The sequence below is a fragment of the Ammodytes marinus genome, assembly GCF_949987685.1.
Source record: "Ammodytes marinus genome assembly, chromosome: 18".
Lineage (NCBI taxonomy): Eukaryota > Metazoa > Chordata > Actinopteri > Uranoscopiformes > Ammodytidae > Ammodytes > Ammodytes marinus.
In genome coordinates this window covers 7,232,463-7,254,662 of record NC_137222.1, presented here as the reverse complement: position 1 = coordinate 7,254,662, position 22,200 = coordinate 7,232,463, and the positions used below count along the sequence as shown (strand labels likewise).

The window sequence follows — 22,200 nt, the reverse complement described above, 5'->3', positions numbered from 1 at the left end:
GAAAGAGAGAGAGAGAGCACCAGCAAAACTGTGAGAAATTAGCAAAGACAGAAGAAATTAAAACATAAAACAGCACAACTCAATTGCATAGTTCACACTTCAACAAGTTCAGGTCTGTGCGGTGTTTGATCCAGGGAAGCCGGGGTCCTGAGAGCCCTGCCCCCTGAAAAAGAGCTCTTCTCCCTCAGCAGGTTATTCTGGTGTTATTATGAGAACCCAACATGCTCATTATGGTTGTGGCTCTGCTTTCGGGGTGGCTGTCTACTCTGGTGTGCTGGCACTGGAAATGCTTGTGGTGAAGGAATGACAGGGAACGAGAGAGAGAGAGAGAGAGAGAGAGAGAGAGAGAGAGAGAGAGAGAGAGAGAGAGAGAGAGATTGAGTAGAGGGAAGAAAATGGGGAGATGGAGAGGATTTAGCAGACAAAGGCAGGAGGAGACTAAAGAGTAAGCATAGAGTAGAGTATGACAGATAAAATGCACACGTAAAGAGAAATAGAAATAGAATTCGAAGGATCTCAACATAGACATGAGCTTGACAGGAATCCCGGCAGACAAGAGCTTGTTTGAGTACGTTCCACCTCCCGGGGCCATCACCAAAACCATCCCATACGCAGGAAGCAGACAGACCCGGGAACACAAACAAAGTGGACACAACCACCTGTGAAGGAAAAACACAAACCACTGAGACACTCCACATATACACAAATGCATCAGTGCGCTTTCACACACACACACACACACACACACACACACACACACACACACACACACACACACACACACACACACACACACACACACACACACACACACACACACACACACACACACACACAAACACACACACACACACACACACACACACACACTCACTATACACAAACACACACACTCCTCGTATGAACAGTCTTCTTGTGTGCAGCAGAGCTGAGAGAGACAGCACTGTCTGGTTCACCGCCACCACCTCCATAACCTCTGCCACTGCCCAGCATGAAAACACACCTACACAGAGGTGACTGTCTTTACAACTTATTTATTTGTCGGGTGACATGAGGTTATTTTATGTCCACACATGCTCTAAAAAACACCACTGTTTACGTGACTTAGTCTGCATCTTCCGTTCCGTGATGTTTTGACTTCTCAAAAATACACAGGCAGTGTATTAAGTTGTATTTAGATCCTGTTACTTTTTGCATAATATCAGTGATTTTTACTACGGTCTTTGTCACCAGAAAACTATTTTAATCATTCTACTTATTTATAATGGTGTTGACAAGCCGATAAACATAATCCACGAGAAACATGTGAACACCCAACCCAACCCAAGCCCACCGCCCTATTTTCTTAGCTTTTAGTCTGTAAAACACTGTATTGGTTGTTTATGTGTATGTACAGTACACAGCTCACTGTAAACATTGATATCCAAACTGCCTCTGTTGCTGTTACTTTGCCGTGCATCAAAGAACAGTCTTGTGTCCTCACTAGGCCCAGGCTGCAATTTAGGCTGAAGGCGTGGCCCAGCACCCATTGGGCTGTGTCCGCCCTGCACACCAGTAATGACCCCTTCCCTATGGGGAACGTTTGATCTGGGCTGCCTATTTCTGGAGCGTGGGGGGGATAAAGGGAGCTCTCAGACCTGGTGCCAATGACCATAATTAAGCAGCTTTAAGGGGTGGCAGTGAGCGCGCTAGCGAGCGCAGAGTTTGTAATTTGGACGAAGGGGGCAGAGTCGCCGTGGCTCATTGGAAGTGCTTGGGAGGGTCGGTGGCACCAAGCACTGAAACACAAGGGACAAAGTGTGTGAAGGGGATTGTAAAGAGGATGTTAATTACTTGCGTCCATTAGCACCCACCCCTGGGGCTGGCTGACTGACAGCTTTAGGCTGAAATAGGAAGACATCTCCACAGCTGACACACGCAGTCTGCCCGCCCTCACAGTGTCCTTCAAGGTGACCTTTAGGTGCCTGAGGCCACTGGCCAGTCGGCTCAAAGAGCAAGCACTAATGGACCCAAGTCACTAACATTCTTACCTGGAGCCTCTTCATCTAGTTGTTTGTCCACTGATGCTGCTGTATGCAGTATTCATGGACCAGATGTTTGACTATATTCATTCATATTCAGTGAGTTTAAAGTAGTGTTAAGGTGATAAGATCTTCCTATCTCCGAAATCAACCTATTTATCCAAATGTATTTAATTACAATCAAAGCATGATTGCTGAAAATGATAAGTCGTTATTTAGAAAATGATGTTGGGCTGAGTCCCAAGCAGGTGTGTTTTACTAAGAAATGCCAAGGGCCATTAGATTAACTGTATGTATTGTTTGTTCATTTGCACATTAAAGGATCTTTTCATCCAAATCACAAAAACCATATAACAACAAATAAACACATTTTCTCAGGTACATCTAAATGTCATCTAATCAGTAGCTTTAGTTTTACTTATCCATGTTTTAAGATGTCTCATATTTTTCCTCCACACAAATACAGTAATGGTTGTAAATGGATGTGTTTGCTCTGCTCACAGTATTGAAAAATTAAATTTATGAAATTCAAAAACAACATTAATCTGGAAAAATTATGTTACCGCTACCAATAATGATCCAGAAATCTTTCTGTGGGCAGCTTACTGTACATCTGGAACTACAATAAACTCAAGAAATATAGCTCTATGAAAACTGACAATGTTTCCCACTCTACACACATCTTTAAGCACACACATTCATGAATCATCTCAAACCTATGTCAGGTGGTAATTACTGGCTGTTGTGGCTTTGCTGGGGTCTGCGTTGGGCCTTAACCTGCACCAGGCCGTGACCCCTCTCACAGTAAGGGGAGCTGATCCAGGTGCTGCTCCAACTCTCCATTAACACTTCTGGGACAGAATGCCGGTGTCTAGCACCTGTATGAACTGGCCCAAGAGGTTGCACAGTGTTTAAACCACATAAGGACTTTGAGTGTGTGTTTAGATGTGTGTGTGTGTGTGTGTGTGTGTGTGTGTGTGTGTGTGTGTGTGTGTGTCTTCGTGAGTGTGTGAAAGAATAAGAGATCTTGTCAAAAGATGATTGATATCTACATCTTCAACATGATTGAGTGGTTGCTTTCCAATGTGTAACTCATATATCCTTTGCGACACTCCCCTCTTCATTTACACAATTATTCCAAGTGGAGAGGAGACACACTTGCCAAGTTTACGTTGTGTTCTCCTTTGCTGGCAAATTTATTTTAAACTTTTTCCAAGAAATGGTTCAAATGACTATCAAAGATTATTTGCAATTACCCAATTTGTTCCACACATTGCGGGGTAATAAGGAGGGTCTCTGGAGGTGCTTAGGGCGTCCCCAACTGCCCACCGTGGTTCAATCATACGGTTTACCGGTGCATGGGGCTTTGGGTATCCATGTGGCCACCCCCTGGAGAAGGCTTGTAGTTGCTCGCTTCAACCGCTGGGTTTTTGTAACTTGACACCTGGCCGTGCGGTGTATTTGCCATCGCTTTACCCACAGAAAGCCTATTTAAAAAGGAAAGGGATGAGTCCAACGCTCCTGACTCCGTAACCCCCCATCCAAAAGAACCCAGCTCTTTTCTCTCCGGCTCCGCGCGTCCCTCAATCTGGATCGGCATAAATGAATGAAACAGGGGAATATCGGCAGACAATCGCACAGGGGGAACTCTCTGTCACAGCAGCCTGCCAAGAGGAATTTATGTCGGGCTTGACAGGCAAATCAACATGAGTTTTTTCCGCTGGAACTTCATCTCGAGCTGCTTGTCAAATGTGTAAAACGGCGACCGGTGTCTTCCGCTGCCCCCCTTTTATAAAGGAGTCACGCTGTGATTAACGGTCAGGTTTTTGACTGCCAGGACAAATGAATACAAATGAATTTAGGCACCCGAAGGAGAGATTGCAGAACCTCTCACCTAGACACAAAGTAAGTGTATTTTCCCCCCATTTAATTCAGTGTGTCTGTGTATGCTCTGTTGAGAGGATGTTGTGAGAGAGAGAGAGAGCTGTCTCCGACAGGGACTGAGTTACATTTTTGAAGGAGCTGTGTTGCCTCCATGTGCGTAAAGGCTACCTGTGATGTGCCGGCTGGCTGTGGTCCAGATCACCATGCAGGAGTGCTGTCCACTGGGGACTGAGACTCCGTGCGGGCTCTGTTTGGACCGTGTGTGCGTCTATTGTCATCTACCATACGTTTTCTAGAAAATAGTGTCCACTTGTCCTTACTGGGCTATTTGTTTTATCTAATGTTTCTCTCTTTGTTATTTTATTTATTTTAAATGATTATTTATTTATTTTTTACATTAAACTGGGCAAAACAACAACCATAATAAATCAGGTTCAGATTGGAATTATTTTGTTAAACATTCAATATTCCCTCATATGTTGTAATTCAGCGCGAGAAAGATTGTGATTTCTGAAATAAATCGCTTTTTAAGTGTTTGCTTTTTAAGTGTCATTGTGGCAAATGTGCAATTAGTGCATGCATGTGTTGTCTAAAATGACTCATCTGACAAAGCAAGCATAGCAGGCAATCATTCAAACCTATAAAGTTTAACGGGAGGTTCGTCGGCATCCAGTGGAGCGTTTGCTAGATTTTCGTTAGAATGCTTTCCATGTTGTCCCTTTTACGCACAGCCAGATTTACGCAGAGGGGTGAAAAGGAGATTGAGATACCCAACTTCACTTGAAACAAAATGCTGTAACAATTAGTTGGCTAAAACAATGACATCATGCCAGCCAACATCCACTTATCAATTTATGAAAGAACACGTCTGCAGCTGACAGCAGTTTAGTTTACTGCTCTCTGTGACATAAAATGCAGATGTTAAATGCATGTGTTTACAGCGAACATATTGGAAAAACAAATCGGGCCTTTGTGATAAATGGACCAAAATATTTAGTCTGACTTGGCTGCATTGCTGACTCCTTTTTGAGGGAAGGACATGCAGAAGCCATGCTGTTGCACAATTTAAAAAAAATAAGCATGCAATCATTCATTTATACATTCACATAGGCTATGCCATTCTTACTTTAGATTAATATGTGGTTTTATTGCGCAGTGAAAATCTGGTTTGGTTGATAGATCGTGACCAGATAATGGGGTTCAAGTCATCTGGGGGAGTAGAAAAATACGGAAATTTGACCGATCGTCTCCTAGTTTCTCATTAAAACAAGTTGACCTAATAGTTACAGCTTTATTTATCACATCTATGCTCATAAATGGCTTTTGGGAGTTTCTATCCTCACACATTTAGCAGCGGCCCAACAACAGCGGTGCAACTATACCCATCATCTAAAGATGCATGAATGGATTGCAATGTATTAAAGATACAATTTACCTGGGAGGTGTTAGCTGCAATGGAGCATCATTCACCACATGACCACATGGTGTCGCCCTTTTGGTCTCACGTCTGGCTTTTCTCGCGCTATTTCTCTTGGGCAAAGTATTTGTATATTTTGCCAATTTTTTACACCAGAAAAAAAGAAGATGTAAAAAGAACGAAGAAGATGTAATGTGAAGCCACACAGACACTTTCTAGGTCAGTGTCTCTTGCTCTAACTCGTCTAATTAGTTCCAGTAGGCACTGTCCATGCCGGGCATGGTATCAGAATGAGTCACTTACTATTTTATGTTTCATCTCATAGCTGGAACAAGACTGAGGCGAGCCATATGGGCCAAGTAGAAGTTGGTCAGGAAGTAAACGGTCTGAAGTGAAAACTAACCTAACTGCTGAGAGAGCAGATGATGGACATGCAAGTATAATACCGGTCTTATGAGATGTCAGTTACGCACTCTTCCCAAATCCGCCTCTGTTAGTGTCAGCTCATAAAATAGGAATTTTCCACTGTGTGTGTGTGTGTGTGTGTGTGTGTGTGTGTGTGTGTGTGTGTGTGTGTGTGTGTGTGTGTGTGCTCTGGGGGCAGGGCAGAATCACCTTTGGGAAATCCTTTCAGGGAATCATGAGTAGTTTTTTTAAAACTTGCGAAAAGAAACGGAAACTATACTGGCTTCTCAGTGTGTTTTTTCCCCCTCAACCTTTGACTCATTGCTGGACTACAGATGGGCTGCTGTTTGAGTGTGTGTGTGTGTGTGTGTGTGTGTGTGTGTGTTTGTGTGGTTTGTGTGTGTGTGTAGGGGGGGGGGGGGGGGGGGCTGGGCGCAGTGGTGGTTTCCTGGAGGTCGAAAGGTTAGAATCAGAGTTTGGACACTAGGAAAAAGAGATAAAGACAATGCATGCCAAAAAGAAAACAATCCACAGGGAGAACAAGAGAACATTTGCTCTGACAGTATGCATCTGCCACTTAGAGACATTTTGCAAACATTACAACCAACATCCAGACACTCTGACTCACTCTCTCCATCAGTGTATTGCTCTGTCACACCGTTTTGTTGATGCTTGTGTGTATCCATTTATCCAATAGAATGACTTTTGGGTTGCAAAAGGCAAGGACATGTGTGTCCCAGTCACGGCTCAGATTAGTTGAAGTTCAATGAGCAGAGGAAGAATCAGCTGTCTTTGAGATGTGAGTTCAGTGGCTTAATATATGTAGGTAACGCTGCCTGCTTTACTGGATTACTTGAGGAGGAGTCTTTTTTTTTTGTTCGTCTGGCCTGTATTTTGTCCACTCAGCTCAGCTGAGAATTCCCTCAGGGAGTCATGTCATACCTCACTGTAGCAGCATGCAAACCACAGCAGACAGGGTCGGTGTACAGATGTCGGCCTGGCTGATTTAAATGTCCGCTGTGCACAAATCCACCAACTGAAACTCCACAGAAGCAACATCCCAATCTGTCACGAACACTTCAAAAAGCACCCGAAGGAGAAAATCTAAACAAGCTACCGAGAACTTTTTTTAATGTGAAAAAAAGCCAAAGAAAACAGCGCCGTTTCCCAGGAAACTTGATCCAGTTTGCAATGGTGTAAACAGTCTGACGGGCGGAATGAGTTTGCTCCAATTAAAAAAAAAATCTCAGAATTTCATGACTCATTTTCAGAAAGCTGATCCCCTACTCTCAGCTGATAAGACAACGAATGAGACTGTAGCCAGCTGGGAGTCTGGGAAGAACACAGTCACTCACTCACTCACTCACTCAAACACACATACACACACACACACACACACACACACACACACACACACACACACACACACACACACACACACACACACACACACACACACACACACACAAACTGAGCATCCGGAATAACTACAAGCAGCTGCCTGTGTGAGGTTGATTGTGATGATGCTTTACTAGCAACAAGGAACTGGGAGGGATGCAGACCTGGAAACCACAAACACACATGTAAATACACAACCACACATGTACACACGTACACGTACACGTACACACACACACACACACACACACACACACACACACACACCCCATGATTATAATAATTCAGGCCAGTGAAGGGGAAGCTGTCTCTCAAAAGAGACACAGACCAAGCATTGCTTGTGACAGTCCATGTAAATATGTTTATGCAACAGTTATCGTCTTTCCCACATTTCCGTATTTGGAGCCGTGGGCCCACGCCCCCGTCCTCCCTCCAGCCACACAGCTGTTATTCACATTTCCTCCTCCTATGTGTGTGTGACCATGTGTGTCTGGATGACCTCCAGCGGTAAACAGTGGCTCCCCGGCCTGTCACCAGATCTCAGTCCCCCCGCGGAGCTCTCAGTCCACATGCCAATCAGTGTCCTCAGCTCTGCTCCACACCCGGGTGTTGTGAGGGTGTCGGGAGAGACCACTTTGTTTTTGTTTTCTCAGTGTGTGTGTGTATGTGTGCACATGTTTTAGTAGCACAGTTGATGGATTAGTCAAATATAGTATGTCTGCCTTTAGGAACCACAACTCAAGTATGTGTGTGTGTGTGTGTGTGTGTGTGTGTGTGTGTGTGTGTGTGTGTGTGTGTGTGTGTGTGTGTGTGTTAGTGTGTTTTGAAGAGAGGTGCTCTCCTTTACTCTGAGTTGTAATTGCTTTTGCAGAATCCAGCTCCCACTTGTTATTCATGTTGTACCAGTCACACAAATGCAAAGCATATGGGATTGTTTGAATCAGTGTTTTGGTCTGTTGTAAAACCAATGATTACAGATAATTATCCTTATAACCCTACAGTTTTGTAATTCTATCCATTTTATGATTGTATGGTGTCTATTAAGACACATGCCATGTTCATAAAAGCACACTTTTAGATGTTCCTCTAAGGGTCAAATTCAATCAAATCCAACTATTGGTACCGCTTTTGAACGTGCCACTCTATATAAAAGGGGTAAAACAAATTGTTTTATTAAGGCTAATAAATCTTTATAAGCCACTATAGCTTTATAAATCAGTTCCAAGCATAAATAAGGACAAGTTTTGTGTTGCCAGGTTTTGAAAAAAACCTTTTGACTTGGACTGTTTGTCCACCTAGACCATCTTATTATTCAATGATTAAACACTTTTAATTAATAGCTTATTAACACCATAACCTACATCATTGATGGGTTATTAGATAGTTAGAAACCCCAATAACTTATAATTGGATTATATAAATGTGTAACTGTATTATGAACAAATAGATATAAACCCAGCAATGGGATATTTAACAGCCTGGCAAACCAACATTTGTTCCTATTTGGTTGTATATAAAGAATTAAAGGAATGATTTCATTTAGCATGTCAATTATGAATTAAGCCATTAGTTACAATTCAGGAACAGCTTTTTAAAGGGCTTCCTATATTGGTAGTTTAACAACTTTATAATTCTGTACTGTGAAACTGCTGCCTCTTTCTAACGTCCTCTCTTCTCTTCCCACAGGAGAGCCCTACTGCTCTGTACGGTTTTATATTGTACTTGTTACCTGGGACTATCACAAGTTCACTCTGAAGGTAAGACCTGGCTAAATGTCCCCTCCACTTCCCTCACCTACAAGTCACTTCACTCCCTCACCTCTTTGATTTCTTACTGAAATTTTACCAGTGGAAAAATCTGTGAATCTTATTGGAGCGCTGGCGGGTGGGGGGGGGGGGGTGGGGGGGGGGGGGGGGGGGGTTGAAGTTTTTCTTTGCCAGTTTTGGTCGTTGTCCAAGCACGTAAACATATTGCTATGAGAATTGGGCCAACCATTGCCGTGACGACAAGTCTTGAGTAAGCTGAGTGTGCAAGCCAATGATCCGGTCATAGATCCCAAGTTGACCATCATGGAACATCTACTCTCTCAATACTACTCGTGTCAGTCATTGTCGCCCATAGTGTTGAACTTATTCTGTCCACCGAGCTACTTTTTTCCCCCTGATGAAAAGTTATAGATCCAGTTCTTTGGCCCCTCCTCGTCTGCAGTTATAAGGATTGAGACTGGCAAGTTACAGAGTTCACTATGCCCAACAGATGACTTACTTACAAAACCTCCTCAGTTCAATACAACAGACAGAAACCTTTTTTCCCAACACAAATTGTCATCCTGTAACAAAGTCATGTCTTTGTGATTTTTCATATTAAATATTACGATTTGGTCTCATCGATTTATGTAGCTGTAACCATTACTTTGGCTGTGCATTCATCTACTTGTTTAAAAATTTAAAAAGTCTAGAATTGTGGAGAAGTGCGCTCTCTTGACCTCTGTTGCTCGCAGCTTTGCTTAAGGCTATAGCCGTTAGAGGCTACATTAGCCGCTTCTGCCTTAACATTTCCAAATCTCAGGGGATGCGTTGTGGGTAGTTTAGGCGTCAGCTTTTGACTGTTGCATAAACTTGATTTTTATTTTTTAAACTGTCCATCCTGAGTTCAACATTATCATAGAGTGCAATGCTTATCCCTGCATTCCTCTCTGTATCTCTGTCAATACCAAAGCCATGCAAAATGCCAAGACATTATCCTCAAGAGAAGCGTGGAGGAAGCAGTATTTTACCATAAATCATGATTACAAATCTCTTAATATGGGAAAACATGCAATGCTTTGCTGTGGTGATGATTTTTCCGCCCAGAGATATCGTAAATGGTTCGCTGTAGACCGACCCAGTCCAGCCAAAGAGAACTCTTTTGAGTGTGTTCAAATGAATCAAGTGACTTCATCCTCTACAAGGGATAACATTACAGACTGAAGAGCCTTGGACTTGCTCTCTGTCCTACTTGAGTGACTTGGCACAGTGCAAGGCTGTGAACTCCAGCCATGTGTTAGACACAAGTCTGCCTGTCTGTGTCTGTGCGTGTGTTCACATCCATGTAGTATTCTTTCTGTATATCAAAAACCACATGGTTGATGTATGCCCCAGTAGTACAACTGGTATTTAAATAAAGAAATTGTAGAAAAGAGTCTATGTAAAGAATAGATACATGTAATGCACCCCCCTGCCTCAGTGCCAAGCCCCATGGTGTTCTGCTGCTGAAAAGACCACACATATAGAGAATGGATGGGTATACACTGGCTATACACTATGTTCCCCATGTAGGTCTTGTTTCGTCATACTATTTTATAAATCCCTAATCTTCTGAGGCAAGGGAAAGTCTTTCAGCCTATTTAGAACACGGAAAGACCATACTAAATAACTGGCTACAGGAGAGGAGAGCCATGTCTACATTTGCTTTACGTTAAACTTTTTAAGTTGTTAAAAAAAAAAGAAAACTTGGAATGCATCAATAGCACTTTGTAATTCCAGACTAGACAGATTAGTTTGAGCCAGGTTTTTGTTTGACATGATACATGTCAAGACGTCTTCTGCAAAACACATTTGAGTTCTGAGCTGCTTCCCCCCTCAGGTCTAACTCAATAACAACCATTATTAGAGATCAAATTCCCACTACTCAACTTTTTTTCTTTTTTTAACTTTCCGTGCAATTACAGTATATACCTCCAACGTCTGAGCCCCTTTCAGTGGTCTAATGAAGCATGCCTCGTGTTATAGAAAGACAACCATCTCATTGAAAGTCCTTGTTTTCTATGGCTTACCAGTATAGCAACTGTTACGACATCCCATCTGTCTTTCCCCTCATCTTTCCCACTTTCTGTCATCTCATCAACATTGTTTGCTCACTTTTCTATCTTTTCACAAGCAGGGCTTCTATACACATTTCCCCCCATTAGGTAAGGTCCAGTGACCACAGGTCAGCGTGAGCTCAGAGACAATAAAGATGTAGAGAGGCCTAGGTCCGAGATCACAGGTCACACAGAGAATGAGCGCTGGGGACCACTGGAGACTGAATCACTGAACAACAGAGAGTTAAAGTTGGCTGAAAGGCTGGAAACTGTTTTCTGCCTCCAGGCAAGGGGGATGCCGTACTAACTTGTGGTTACTGTGGTCATGTTCTGAGTTTCTAAAGTGACTATTGATGAGAGGGACAGAGAGCAGAGGGGTAAAGAGAAGGTTGTGTGATGATGCCGAATCGATGTTCTCCGGCTCAGTAATCCCCTTTAGCCTTAAAACAAAGAAGCCATGCCTTGATATTAGTGAAGCAAATATTTCCAGCTAACCCTTGAACATGCAAGCACTTTCATGTACTAATTGGTCTGGAATTTATATCATTTTCCACTAAATGTATTTGAGTCTGAACTCTGTCACTTGTGTGCTTCAATATTCACAAACACATATTATTAGCTTTATACAGTATCCAACAAACCCAATTTCCTTTGTTCAGAGGGCCAGATGGTTGCTAAGAGAGGATTAGGTCCCTTGGCCTGTGCGTTCCTGGTACTGGCTGCTTTGGCCGTGACTGAGCTCCCTTCATAATTACCTCAACCAGCCGTCATGTTTCCATCAGCACATGGTGAACACCAAGTATTGTCTTGCTCCAAGCCTCACATGACCATGGGGGAAGAATGGGCCCGTTATTAGCAATGGGGTGCTTACAAAGAATATGGTAAAGGAGTTCATGTATAGGTATTCCCTGGATTTGATTTCCTCTGTTCTGGGAAATGTTCATACCATTTATTCTCTAATTCATCTAAACCAAATATTCACTTAAAGTTTATAGGACGTTTACCCTCATCAAATAGAATAACCTGACGGCATGGGAGAGCGAAAACCAATTCAAAGTCCAAACAATTAAATGATAAAGATCATACAATTTGAACCACAGTGATTTGGTTTTGCTTTCAAAACCTCCATCAAATGCTTATTTGTTACTTTCTGAGTCGTTAACATATGGTCATATTTGTCTGACATTTTGGGTTGAGCAGCTCCTTTAAGAATTTGCAGGCCTGTAAAGCAGTAAACATACTTTATTTTGGGGCCACTTGTTTTGGGCGTGCTGGTCAAAATGATGCCACAACATGCCATGTTTGAGAGAAGCGTGAGGGAAACCGCTGACATTTGAAGCAAAGGCCACCACAGCACATCTGTGCAGCATCTACCCACTCAGAAAGTATAAACTGACCAACCAAGGTCGCTCCATACTCCCCTATCATCATCTCAGTTTTATGTCGGTCTGGACTATTTTGACCCGAAAGTTACAGTAGAGAGCCTACAGAAGCAGTTTGGTGGCCTCAAAACCAAGCTAGTTTATTATTCTTTCTATTTCATTTTTTTGCAGAATTTCATTTTTTTTCCCGTCTCTTCTCCCCGCGGCACAAGTACATTGTGAATTGCTGTTATGCGTTGGCTGAAAGATCAGAAAAGTTCTTGGAAAATTGGCTCACTCAATGTCACTGGCAGAGACAGCCCATTTATTTTGCTGAGCCTAACAAGTTTCAGGAAGAGCTAATTCTTACAATGAGTCCACTATGTCCTATTAAGATTTTTTAAGACGTTTAACAGTTTCCCCTCTCATCCATATCTGCTAACTGATGATGTGTGTGTAATTGCTGCTCAAGTGGCCATCTTCTCTGAGTGTTACGAAATCAACAGAACATGGACTAGTAATTCCTTTTATTTTCTCCATATGTGTCACCCAGTTAGCATTGAGGATTTCCATGGCAGTGTGATGAGTGTTGTGTTTTGGAAAACCACAGTTTGTTCACATACAATAGCAATAGTTTCTCATCCGTCCAGCTGCTCAATGGGGAAATTCATTCTCTCCTGGGTCCTTACATTTGTCCTGCCCTTGTCCTTGTGTGATGTTTGATTTCTTTTCTTATAAACTTCCACTTCGCATTCATGTATGCAGCCATTATTCTTTTTAAAGGATCTACCATGTTAATGGGGTCACAGAACATATACAAAATACAAAACAGATGTGATCACAAGGCTATGTAAAGTCTTCAAACCAAAAATAAATCTTAAAATATACTTGCCAGGTACTAAAGAGAGCGCTTAATAATAGGCTTTCATTTTCAGTCCTGCACTGGTGTGTAACCTTCATAAAAGACCTTGTCAATTATTTGCACATCTAACACAACTCTCCCTTCTCTCCAGATGTGGACATCCTCCAAAAGTTGGGGCTCAAGGGAGAGAAGCCGTCACGCTCGGTGCCAGCAGGGGTCATTCCATTCAGATCGGGGATCATTCTCAACCAGCGGGCGCACATTGAAACTCCACTGCGCTCCATCTTCCCAACGGCCATCTGGCCCAACCTGGCACTGGTCCTGAGTGTGCGCTCACACCGTGTCAACAGTGCTTTCCTCTTCACCCTGCTCTCAGGCCGCAAGAAGCTCCTTCTCGGTCTGCAGCTGACTCCAGGCAATCTGGTCCTTCACACGGGACCAAACACTTCGGTAGCACTGCCTTATGAGCCCCACGATGGCCAGTGGCACCAGCTGGCAGTGGGAATTAATGGACAGAGAGTGACTCTATATGCCTCCTGCGGAGAGCAGAGCGTTCATGCAGACTTTGGGTGGGACAGTGAGGAGGGACTGGCTCCAGAACTCCAGGGCTCCTTCCTGCTGGGACGGACGAGCCAGCAGCAAGCTTCAGCACACTTTGAAGGAGCCATTTGCCAGTTTGACCTGGTCCCTTCTGCACAGGCAGCTCACAACTACTGCAGGTACATTAAGAAACAGTGCAGGGAAGCCGACACATACAGGCCTAACCTTCCTCCTTTGTTGCCTATCCTACCAAGAGAAACAAACATCACGGCTACCCCTAAACGAGGTGGCCCGGAAACAGCCAGGAAGTCTATAGGGCTGAGCCTTGCTAGGAGTGTTGCCGCTGCTGCCTCGGCTGTCAGATATGTGGCCCCCACCCAAACAATAAAGCCCAACCCAGGGACTATTCCTACACCCATATTGGGAACTGTGATGCCAGTCACCGTCCAACTTGGTTTGGCCTCCCCGTCTCCCAGGTCCAGGACTGAAACTGTCACAGCACCACTCAGGACAAGAGTAGCCCCGACAAAACCATCAAAACCAAGACCCTCCACTTCAAAAGCTCCAAATCAGAAACCCTCCAAACTGCCTACTCCAAAGCCAACTCATAACAACATCTCCAAAAAGACCATTGCGGGAACAGACAACAAGAAGAAACCAACTATTCCAGCCACTACCAGCACCAAACCCTCCAAGACAAAGCCGGACTCCTCCTTATCAGACCAAGGTGCAGTCCTGAAGAAACCCCAACCAACCACGGCCAAGAAAACACCTCCCAAGACTAAAGTTCCGACAACCAAAGCCACTCCGTCCAAACCCAAAGCAAATTCTGTCAAAGTTGTCCCTTCTAAGCCGACAATACCCAAAGTCAGCTCCTCCAAACCAACAATCGCCAAAACTACAACTGCTAAAACCTCCAAGCCCAAACAGGTCGTCAAACCAACAAAGCAAGCCACAACCACCAAGGCTCCAGTCAGCCTGCGACCAACCAGACCTTCTTACAACCCAGTAACACCACCTGCCACTGATGGCTTCCAGAGCTGGGAGGTACCACCTACTCTGTTCTCTATGCTGGATGGACCTATAGGACAGAAAGGAGAAACAGGCCCTTCGGTAAGAACCTCTGGTCTTTTGGGTTGGTTATTGATGTGTTTGAATGTGTGTGCGTGCCATACAAAGGCATATTAAGTACGATTTAAACATATGCATAAACCTGTATGTGTTTGAGCACTCTTGAATCTTGGATGTTAGACGCCTGATGAAGTGGTGGGGAACAGAGAAGCATAGCATTATCAAGGGGCGCAGCAACATATGGAGAACTATAGAAAAAGCAGGAATATAAAGCTAAATTGATGTGATATGGCCTCCTTTTTTCTCTGATCAGCAGTTTGTACTACCTGAAGGCAGACAGAGATGACATGCAGGTACCAACATATAGAGAATATTTGTTGCTTGTGCTTTTCAGTTGTCGGTGATAAAAGCGGTTAAAGTACCCTGCATTGGGCACATCCCGTCTGTGTTATTCTTTGTCAACAGTAAAAGACTAGATTTGATTCTATTGCTCTGGGGCTGGAAATAAGAGACAAGCTAAGAGACTATCTATACACTATCTCCTTTCCCACACAGGTTAGATCTTCCTACTTTTGCTTCTTCCTTTCCTCCCTTCCTCTGTGCACAAAACCCCTCCAGGCTTGGTGTGACGTGTCAGGTCTGATGCCTTGCCGTCTCTTCACCAGATTCCTCTGTCTTAGAGGGCTGGTGGAGGTCTTATGGCCCTCTTTCAAAGCTAGGTCAAGGGTCAAGGCAGTCGGTAAATACCATCATTCAAGATCCCAATGCAGGCGCAAAGGTGGGCTTGGCCTACTTGGCAGGTCTTTTTTCACTTCTTCCATTTTTCTTTTGCATCTCTGCAACTGCATCTTGACTGACCACTTCAGTTCAAATTCAGCTTTAATTGTTATTTGTAGGTGAACTGTGACTGCCTCTTAACAGAAAATATACACATTCACGCTCACATTTGTGTTTTGGCCGCATACCTTACTATTGCATTACTTTTTTTGACTACATGGTAGCAAAGATGGAGTTCACAAATTTGTTCAAGTTGTTAAGGTAAATCAAGTGTATTTTGGAGTTGTATCATGTTATAAGGTATATACGGATATATATATATATATATACTGTATATATGTCTGCACAGTTTATTCACCTTAAACTGTGGCCTGACTACTGTAATCCGACCTCAATGTCTCCTAAGCACGCCCTGGGTGTTTTTTTTTATCTGTATTTAAAGTTATCCTTTTGATTGAGTCATTTTAGTGTTTAGTGTGAGCAGGGCCTGTGTGTTTGTTACCTGTTCCCTGCTTCTTCTTTTGTTGTGGGCTGTCATTTTCCACAGTAAATTAGTGAGTGCTGTGAGTGCGTTGGGTAGAGGGTTTGGCTGTCTGCAACTACACTGATGTCACCAGCAGACTTCAATTCCTCACAGTGAACAAAATTACTGCCATTTGAAAGCGCTTCCTGCAATCTGAATATGAAGTGCTCTAATCTCCTACAGAAAGGAGATTGTAGGAGGATGCTAAAGGGAAGTTGTGCGGCCATTTACTGAAGGATATCTCAACAGATGTATAGGTGGTGATACGCAGTTATTTGACAGGGTTACATATTAGGATATCAGAAATTAAACAATTCCTTTAAGTGTGTGTGCTGTTTGTGTGTCTCTGTCTCTTTGTTGCCATGTTGTGCCTTGGGAGATCCCAGATGAACCCAGTCATGCTTCCGTTTCAGCATATTTCAAATTTCATAAACACACACACACACACACACACACATAGACTCTCTCTCTCTCTCTCTCTCTCTCTCTCTCTCTCTCTCTCTCTCTCTCTCTCTCTCTATATATATATATATATATATATATACTGTATATCTCTCTAAAGGTTTTAAAGTCAGAAGCCCAAGAAAAATGTTGTATTCATTAAGTTGTCAGCCAATAACTTTATCATTCATCACGCTTGCTGTCCAAAGCATTAGGAGTCTTCTACTGACAGACACAATATAACCACGATTTGGACTTGTGTTTCCACCGTGCTGAGTCTGCTCTGTGGCTGCCAGGAGCAACATCTGAAGCACCTTTGGCAAATCACAGCTGCTTTAAAAAAAGACTTCCTCTGAGCTCTGTTCCACTGCACACCTGAATGTGATTTATGAGTTCTGAATTGTTATGCGATGTGGAGTTTTAATCTGATTTAGTTTTTGATTTGGAGCTGTACTGGCTGTGAATTTCAACCTTATTTCATAACCAGGCTCCTGTATTCATTTGAGTCCTTGAATGTTGCCACCATATTTTTGCTGTTTATTCCGCAGTGGCTTTGCATTGTTGCTAAAATAGTTGAATGGAAATTCAAACAAGTAAAGTCAATACACTAAGTCAGATGGAAGTCACATTATTTCGAAACAATTGCTTTTCCAGATCACAGCACAACTCTGGAATACATAATTCAGATTCAGTTGTCAGGGGGGCACAAATCATGCCTCGCAGGCACAGTCAGCAAGTCTAAACCTCATAACTAAAAACAGCCTCGCCATCAGACATACTGTGTTTGAAATGCGGTTATTGGAAAATGCAAAACGATGTGGCAATTTCGTGAGACTGCTAAATGCTTGGCCAGAGAGCAGCCAACAAACTAATTGTATTAGAAAAAATAAGGAAATATGATAAAGAAGCACAGGTGCAAAGAGGGAAAAACAATGGGGATAAATAAACAAACAAACAAGTGGAAGGAAGCATGGCTGAGGCAGGGGATGGAAGTGTGAAGATGGACGGGAGTGTGTGTGTGAATGTTGACAGGTCCGTAGGCCACCACCGAGCACACCACCTGTAACAATGGTGGTGGTCCCAAACATGGAGGTCGTCCTGGAAAGAGATAGTGTGAGGGGGGGGGGGGGGGGGGGGGGGTGGCAATTATAATACCGAATGCTATACACAGGTAGCAGCCATGATGACAATAACTTTAAGAATGCTTTTGTGTGCTTATAAGAGGGTTGGCGTTGTTTTGAAGTTCAAATTGTTTTTGAAGTCTCTTAAAGTTCATAGCCTTGTGAAAATTGAGAGGAGGAAGCTACTGAAAGGGTACAACTTTCACACTTCAATAACTGCACTTTATGGTAAACGCTGCTGCTTTTTTTTTTACTAGATATTCATAACCAGGTTATCTCAGGCATCAAGTTTAACAACATGGTAAAAACACTGTAGTGCATTTATAGTGAAGAACATATATTTAAAAAGGCGTTTCATAGGCTCCAGCACACACTTGCAAAAGGATCCAGAGCCCCACAGGTATGGTTAGCCACAGCAGACACGGGCCCTCTGTTTATCCTCACCTCTCCTTTTTCCTCGTTTTTGATTAAAAGAAAACGAGTGAGCACAAGGCCGATAAAGCCACACAGGGGCATTGAGTGGCGCAGGAAATGACCTGTTATTTCTAGTGTTTCTACACTTTCCTGCCGCTCAGGCTCAGCACTTCCTGATGGATAAGGCTGAACTTTCATCACCTCGAGATGGAATTACTTTAGACGGAGGATGTGTCACTTTTTTCCAGCCACTGTGCAGCTCGAAACTCACAAAGGCGTCTTAATGACCTGATGGTTTCGATAAGAGTACTGTAGAAGGAGAACGCATAGGTATCAAATGCATGTGTGTCAGAATGCAAGGCTCACTCAATTCTCTCTCTCTCTCTCTCTCTCTCTCTCTCTCTCTCTCTCTCTCTCTCTCACACACACACACTCTCTCTCTATCTATCTCTCTCTCTCCAGGGACTGCCAGGACCTCCAGGGAAGGCAGGCCTGCCAGGCAAGAAGGGTCCACGGGTAAGTGTCCTTGTGGTCGCTCTCAGACAACCTCCAGACACATCAAACACGCTTCCATTTGTGACCTCTAGAAACTCTTTTATTTCATGTTTCCAGCCCGGGATATGTTTCTTTATGAACCATGTTAATTAATAAGGCTTTCTTTACATAGGTGAGTTTTTGTCTGCCAGCGTGTGTTTGTTTGTGTTTTTGCTACTGCAGCTGTAGGGGTGTTGTCAAAAGCATGTTGACAGAGAGATAAGCCACAAACAGTAAGTGAATAGGTGACTCGACAGAACGACAGACAGACAGATGAAAAGACAGACAGGGACAGTGAGGACTGTGTTCTGTGTGTTCCAGCTTAGACGGCAAAGTCCTGGACCACTTTCTGAAGTTACAATAATAACCTGCGAAGCCCAGGCTCCCACATCACTTTAAATCCCTCCCATCAGCAAGCCGACACACACGTACACACACACACTCACAGACACTCTCTCTCTTACTCACACACACAGTTTTCCTATGCAGGCAGATTGACCATATTCAGCACGGGGCTGCGACTACTGACCTCCCACCCCTAAGCATAAACAGGAAAGCTCCTATAAAGACGGCCTTTCAAAAGGCTGCCTGTGCCAGGATGCCTAATAAAAGCACTGTAAACAGACAGAGAACACATGGCTCCACTGGACTTTCTTCTCCTCACTGAGCTGTTGCAGCAGGCCGTGCCGACACTTCATAGGAATCCCATTCTGGACTAATGAAAGGCCTCTTTCTCCAAGGGCAGTTAAATAGATATGGTCTCATTCGCGGGTCTTCTTTGAGGAATTCTCTTTTCCTTCCTCTGTTTCACTGTGATGTATAGATTTGTGCTGTTTTTTTTTTCAGCCATGCTAGCGCTTTATGGCCAAGCTGAAATATCTTAACACTTATTGGATGAGGTGCACAACATTTTTGTAAAGAAAACCATGGTCCCCCAGAAGATGTATCCTGATAACTTTGTGATGGCTATGCATGCTAAACATCATCATGTTAGCATTATACATGTGCACAGTTTAGCATTTTGATGGGTTAGCATTTACCTCAAAACATTGCTACACCCACGTACAGCCTACAAAGTTGCTAGAATAGCTGTCATTATAATATTTTGGAAGCACAGGCTTATGTATTATTATTTACTGTTTGTCCGTCTGAGTCTGAGCGACTCTTAAGCCAAAGTATCTGTGATCCCCCACCCCTATATATGTATAAGGAGGTCTTTGTCTGGCTCTAATTAAAGCTATTTAAGCCCCAGCAGCACCTCCCATCCCGTCTCTGGTAGCAGTTCCACAACATCAGACCCACATATGTGGATTTCCAATTATCCAAATCAAAAGTTACCTGGAATAAAACTTTAATTGTGCCTAAATATCTAAATGCAGAGCTGCGTGAACTTGGTCAAGCCAAGTTTTATATGAGTGGAACTATTTTTGTATGACTAAGGTGCAGCTTAGCTTATGTGCCATATTTAACCTGAGGTTCTTAAGAAGAATGTCTCTATTCAAGAGTAGTAATGACTGAACATTCCATTATAATACCAGAAAAACAGTCACAAATATGCACTGCAACGCAATTCTTCCATCTTAGGTTGAAACCTGGACTGGTTTTGAGGCACAGTTTTGATTTAAACTTGTCCCTTCTGTCTGTTTTAAACCTCATCCATCAGCAGTATGTATTGACCAATCGTCTCATACAAATTTACATCCTGGCAGCTTAGACGCTTTTGTCGACCACAACAAGCCAGCTGTTGAACTGCCTGTGGCATTGTCACTGGAAGTGGTTGGTTTGCAAAGCGCAAACAATGAAAACAGGCCTATTCAATAAAACAGCACTTGTAAAGGCCTTTGGGTTTTGATGCCACTTTAACGTGGGCATCTTGCAAACACGCCGCAGTCGGTGTCTGACTCTGACCTCACAGTCGTTTTTGTTGAGCGCCGCACACACACACACTAGTACACATCGGCGCTCACACGGACATGCAGACACGCCACGGCACTAGTCCCCCGCCGTGTCGCATACGTGTCTATGTTTATGACCGGCCTATATAAAGAGCGAGACAGATAATGGAGCTTTCCTGTAAACAAAACGATTTATCAAGTGTAATTGCAGTTGCCATGTGTGTGAGCTGCATATCCACACACATTACACTTTCACACATGTGCACTCACAAACACTTGTTGTCCAAAATCTCCCCCCTCCCCACATTGGCCAGATAGGAGTGTGGTTTCAATTTGGGAGAACAGACTCAGACTTTGTTTAGATCTCTGAAACAATTAACTCAAAAAATCTGAATTTTAACACTGCAGCCGGCTCACAGGTGACACCATGCTCATAGTTTGGTGTGATCATAAACGTGCATCACCTCTTTAAACAGTGAAACACACTAAATTCCAGACCCAGGTTTTTGTTGCTGTCTGCAGCTTTTACCCGTTTTTTGGCATGACCTTCCGCTCCCTTGGATTACTGGAAGTCTGCATGATGACACACAGAGCACCATTGAGACCACCGAGCACCACCCATGAACCTTGACCCCTGATCCCACACATGTGAGTGTGAGACGCCGTCGCTATGGCAACCTCTGTGGGTACAGAAAGCCTTTTTGCCATAGGTGTCCCGTGAACAGTCAGGGTTGAGCTCCTTTTTTTTTTTGTAGGCGCACAAAGACGGCGGTGGTAGTAGGGTGTGAGAGGAAATGTGCGTTGGATGCGTCGCGAGGGCAAACAGGCCTTTATCTATCCGAAAAACACTGGCGGCATGTATTCGTCTGGAGCCTGCCCCGGGTCAAAAGGGTCTTTGTCTGAGCGAAGGAAAAAATCTCTGTCGCCAATCTTTCCTCATGCTTCCCCTTTCAAACTCCCCCCACCTTGCTGCTCCACCTGCACGTAAAGCTAACTCAGATCCCAGATGGAAATTTCGTATAGAAACCTGGAAAATTCTGAACTTCCAAATGAGTAGGCCTAAAGGTGTTGAGTTTTGCTTAAAGGCAGTGTGGTGGCCTTGTTTCAGTAACACCAGGTGACAGATCAGCATCTTAAAGGCTCTGTATAATCCCCACTGTGTGTAAACTATATGAATCTCTTCTCTGGAACATTACCGTAACAAGCTCCAGGACAGTAAAAAGTCACAGACCATGCTTCAATTCATTATTTTTGCAATCCCCCTTAGCACACTTAAATTCCTTTTTTTAATACCAGGTTTTAAGACGTTTGGCATAAAGTTAGCTCTAGGTTTCCATCGTCATTTTCAAACTTGTCATGACCATTATGAGCTATTACTGTTATTGTTGTAAATGCTTAAATAATACTTTGGATTACTTACAATTTCCCTTTTCTTATGCTCCGCTTGCTGCGTGATGTATTTAGCTCAGAAAACTTTGGCTTATACTGGCGCAGGCTGATTCATTCTCCCTGTCTGCTTCTGTTGTGAAGTTTTTTACTGTAATTTATGTGGCAATGGGCTGTAAACTGTGCTCTTTTCACCCAGCGATGGCAGGGCATGCGACTTTAACGAACAGTGAAATACTCCCCTTACTCAGAGGCAAAGCTTTTTGTGTGTGTTTATGTGTGTGTTTGTGCGCTGACTGGGATTTTCAA

At 43.4% G+C, this 22,200-nt stretch overlaps 1 protein-coding gene across 1 annotated transcript in view; it reads left to right on the top strand.

Moving 5' to 3' along the window:
* The first annotated feature begins 3,639 nt into the window (after window positions 1-3,639).
* col27a1a (collagen, type XXVII, alpha 1a) overlaps window positions 3,640-22,200 on the top strand; it is a 68,444-nt gene continuing 49,883 nt past the window's right edge. The window contains exons 1-4 of the mRNA XM_080047318.1: window positions 3,640-3,926; window positions 8,812-8,882; window positions 13,341-14,842; window positions 18,539-18,592. Coding sequence (XP_079903444.1) covers window positions 3,874-3,926; window positions 8,812-8,882; window positions 13,341-14,842; window positions 18,539-18,592 — 1,680 coding nt within the window. The 5' untranslated portion in view covers window positions 3,640-3,873. The remainder of the gene's footprint in view (window positions 3,927-8,811; window positions 8,883-13,340; window positions 14,843-18,538; window positions 18,593-22,200) is intronic.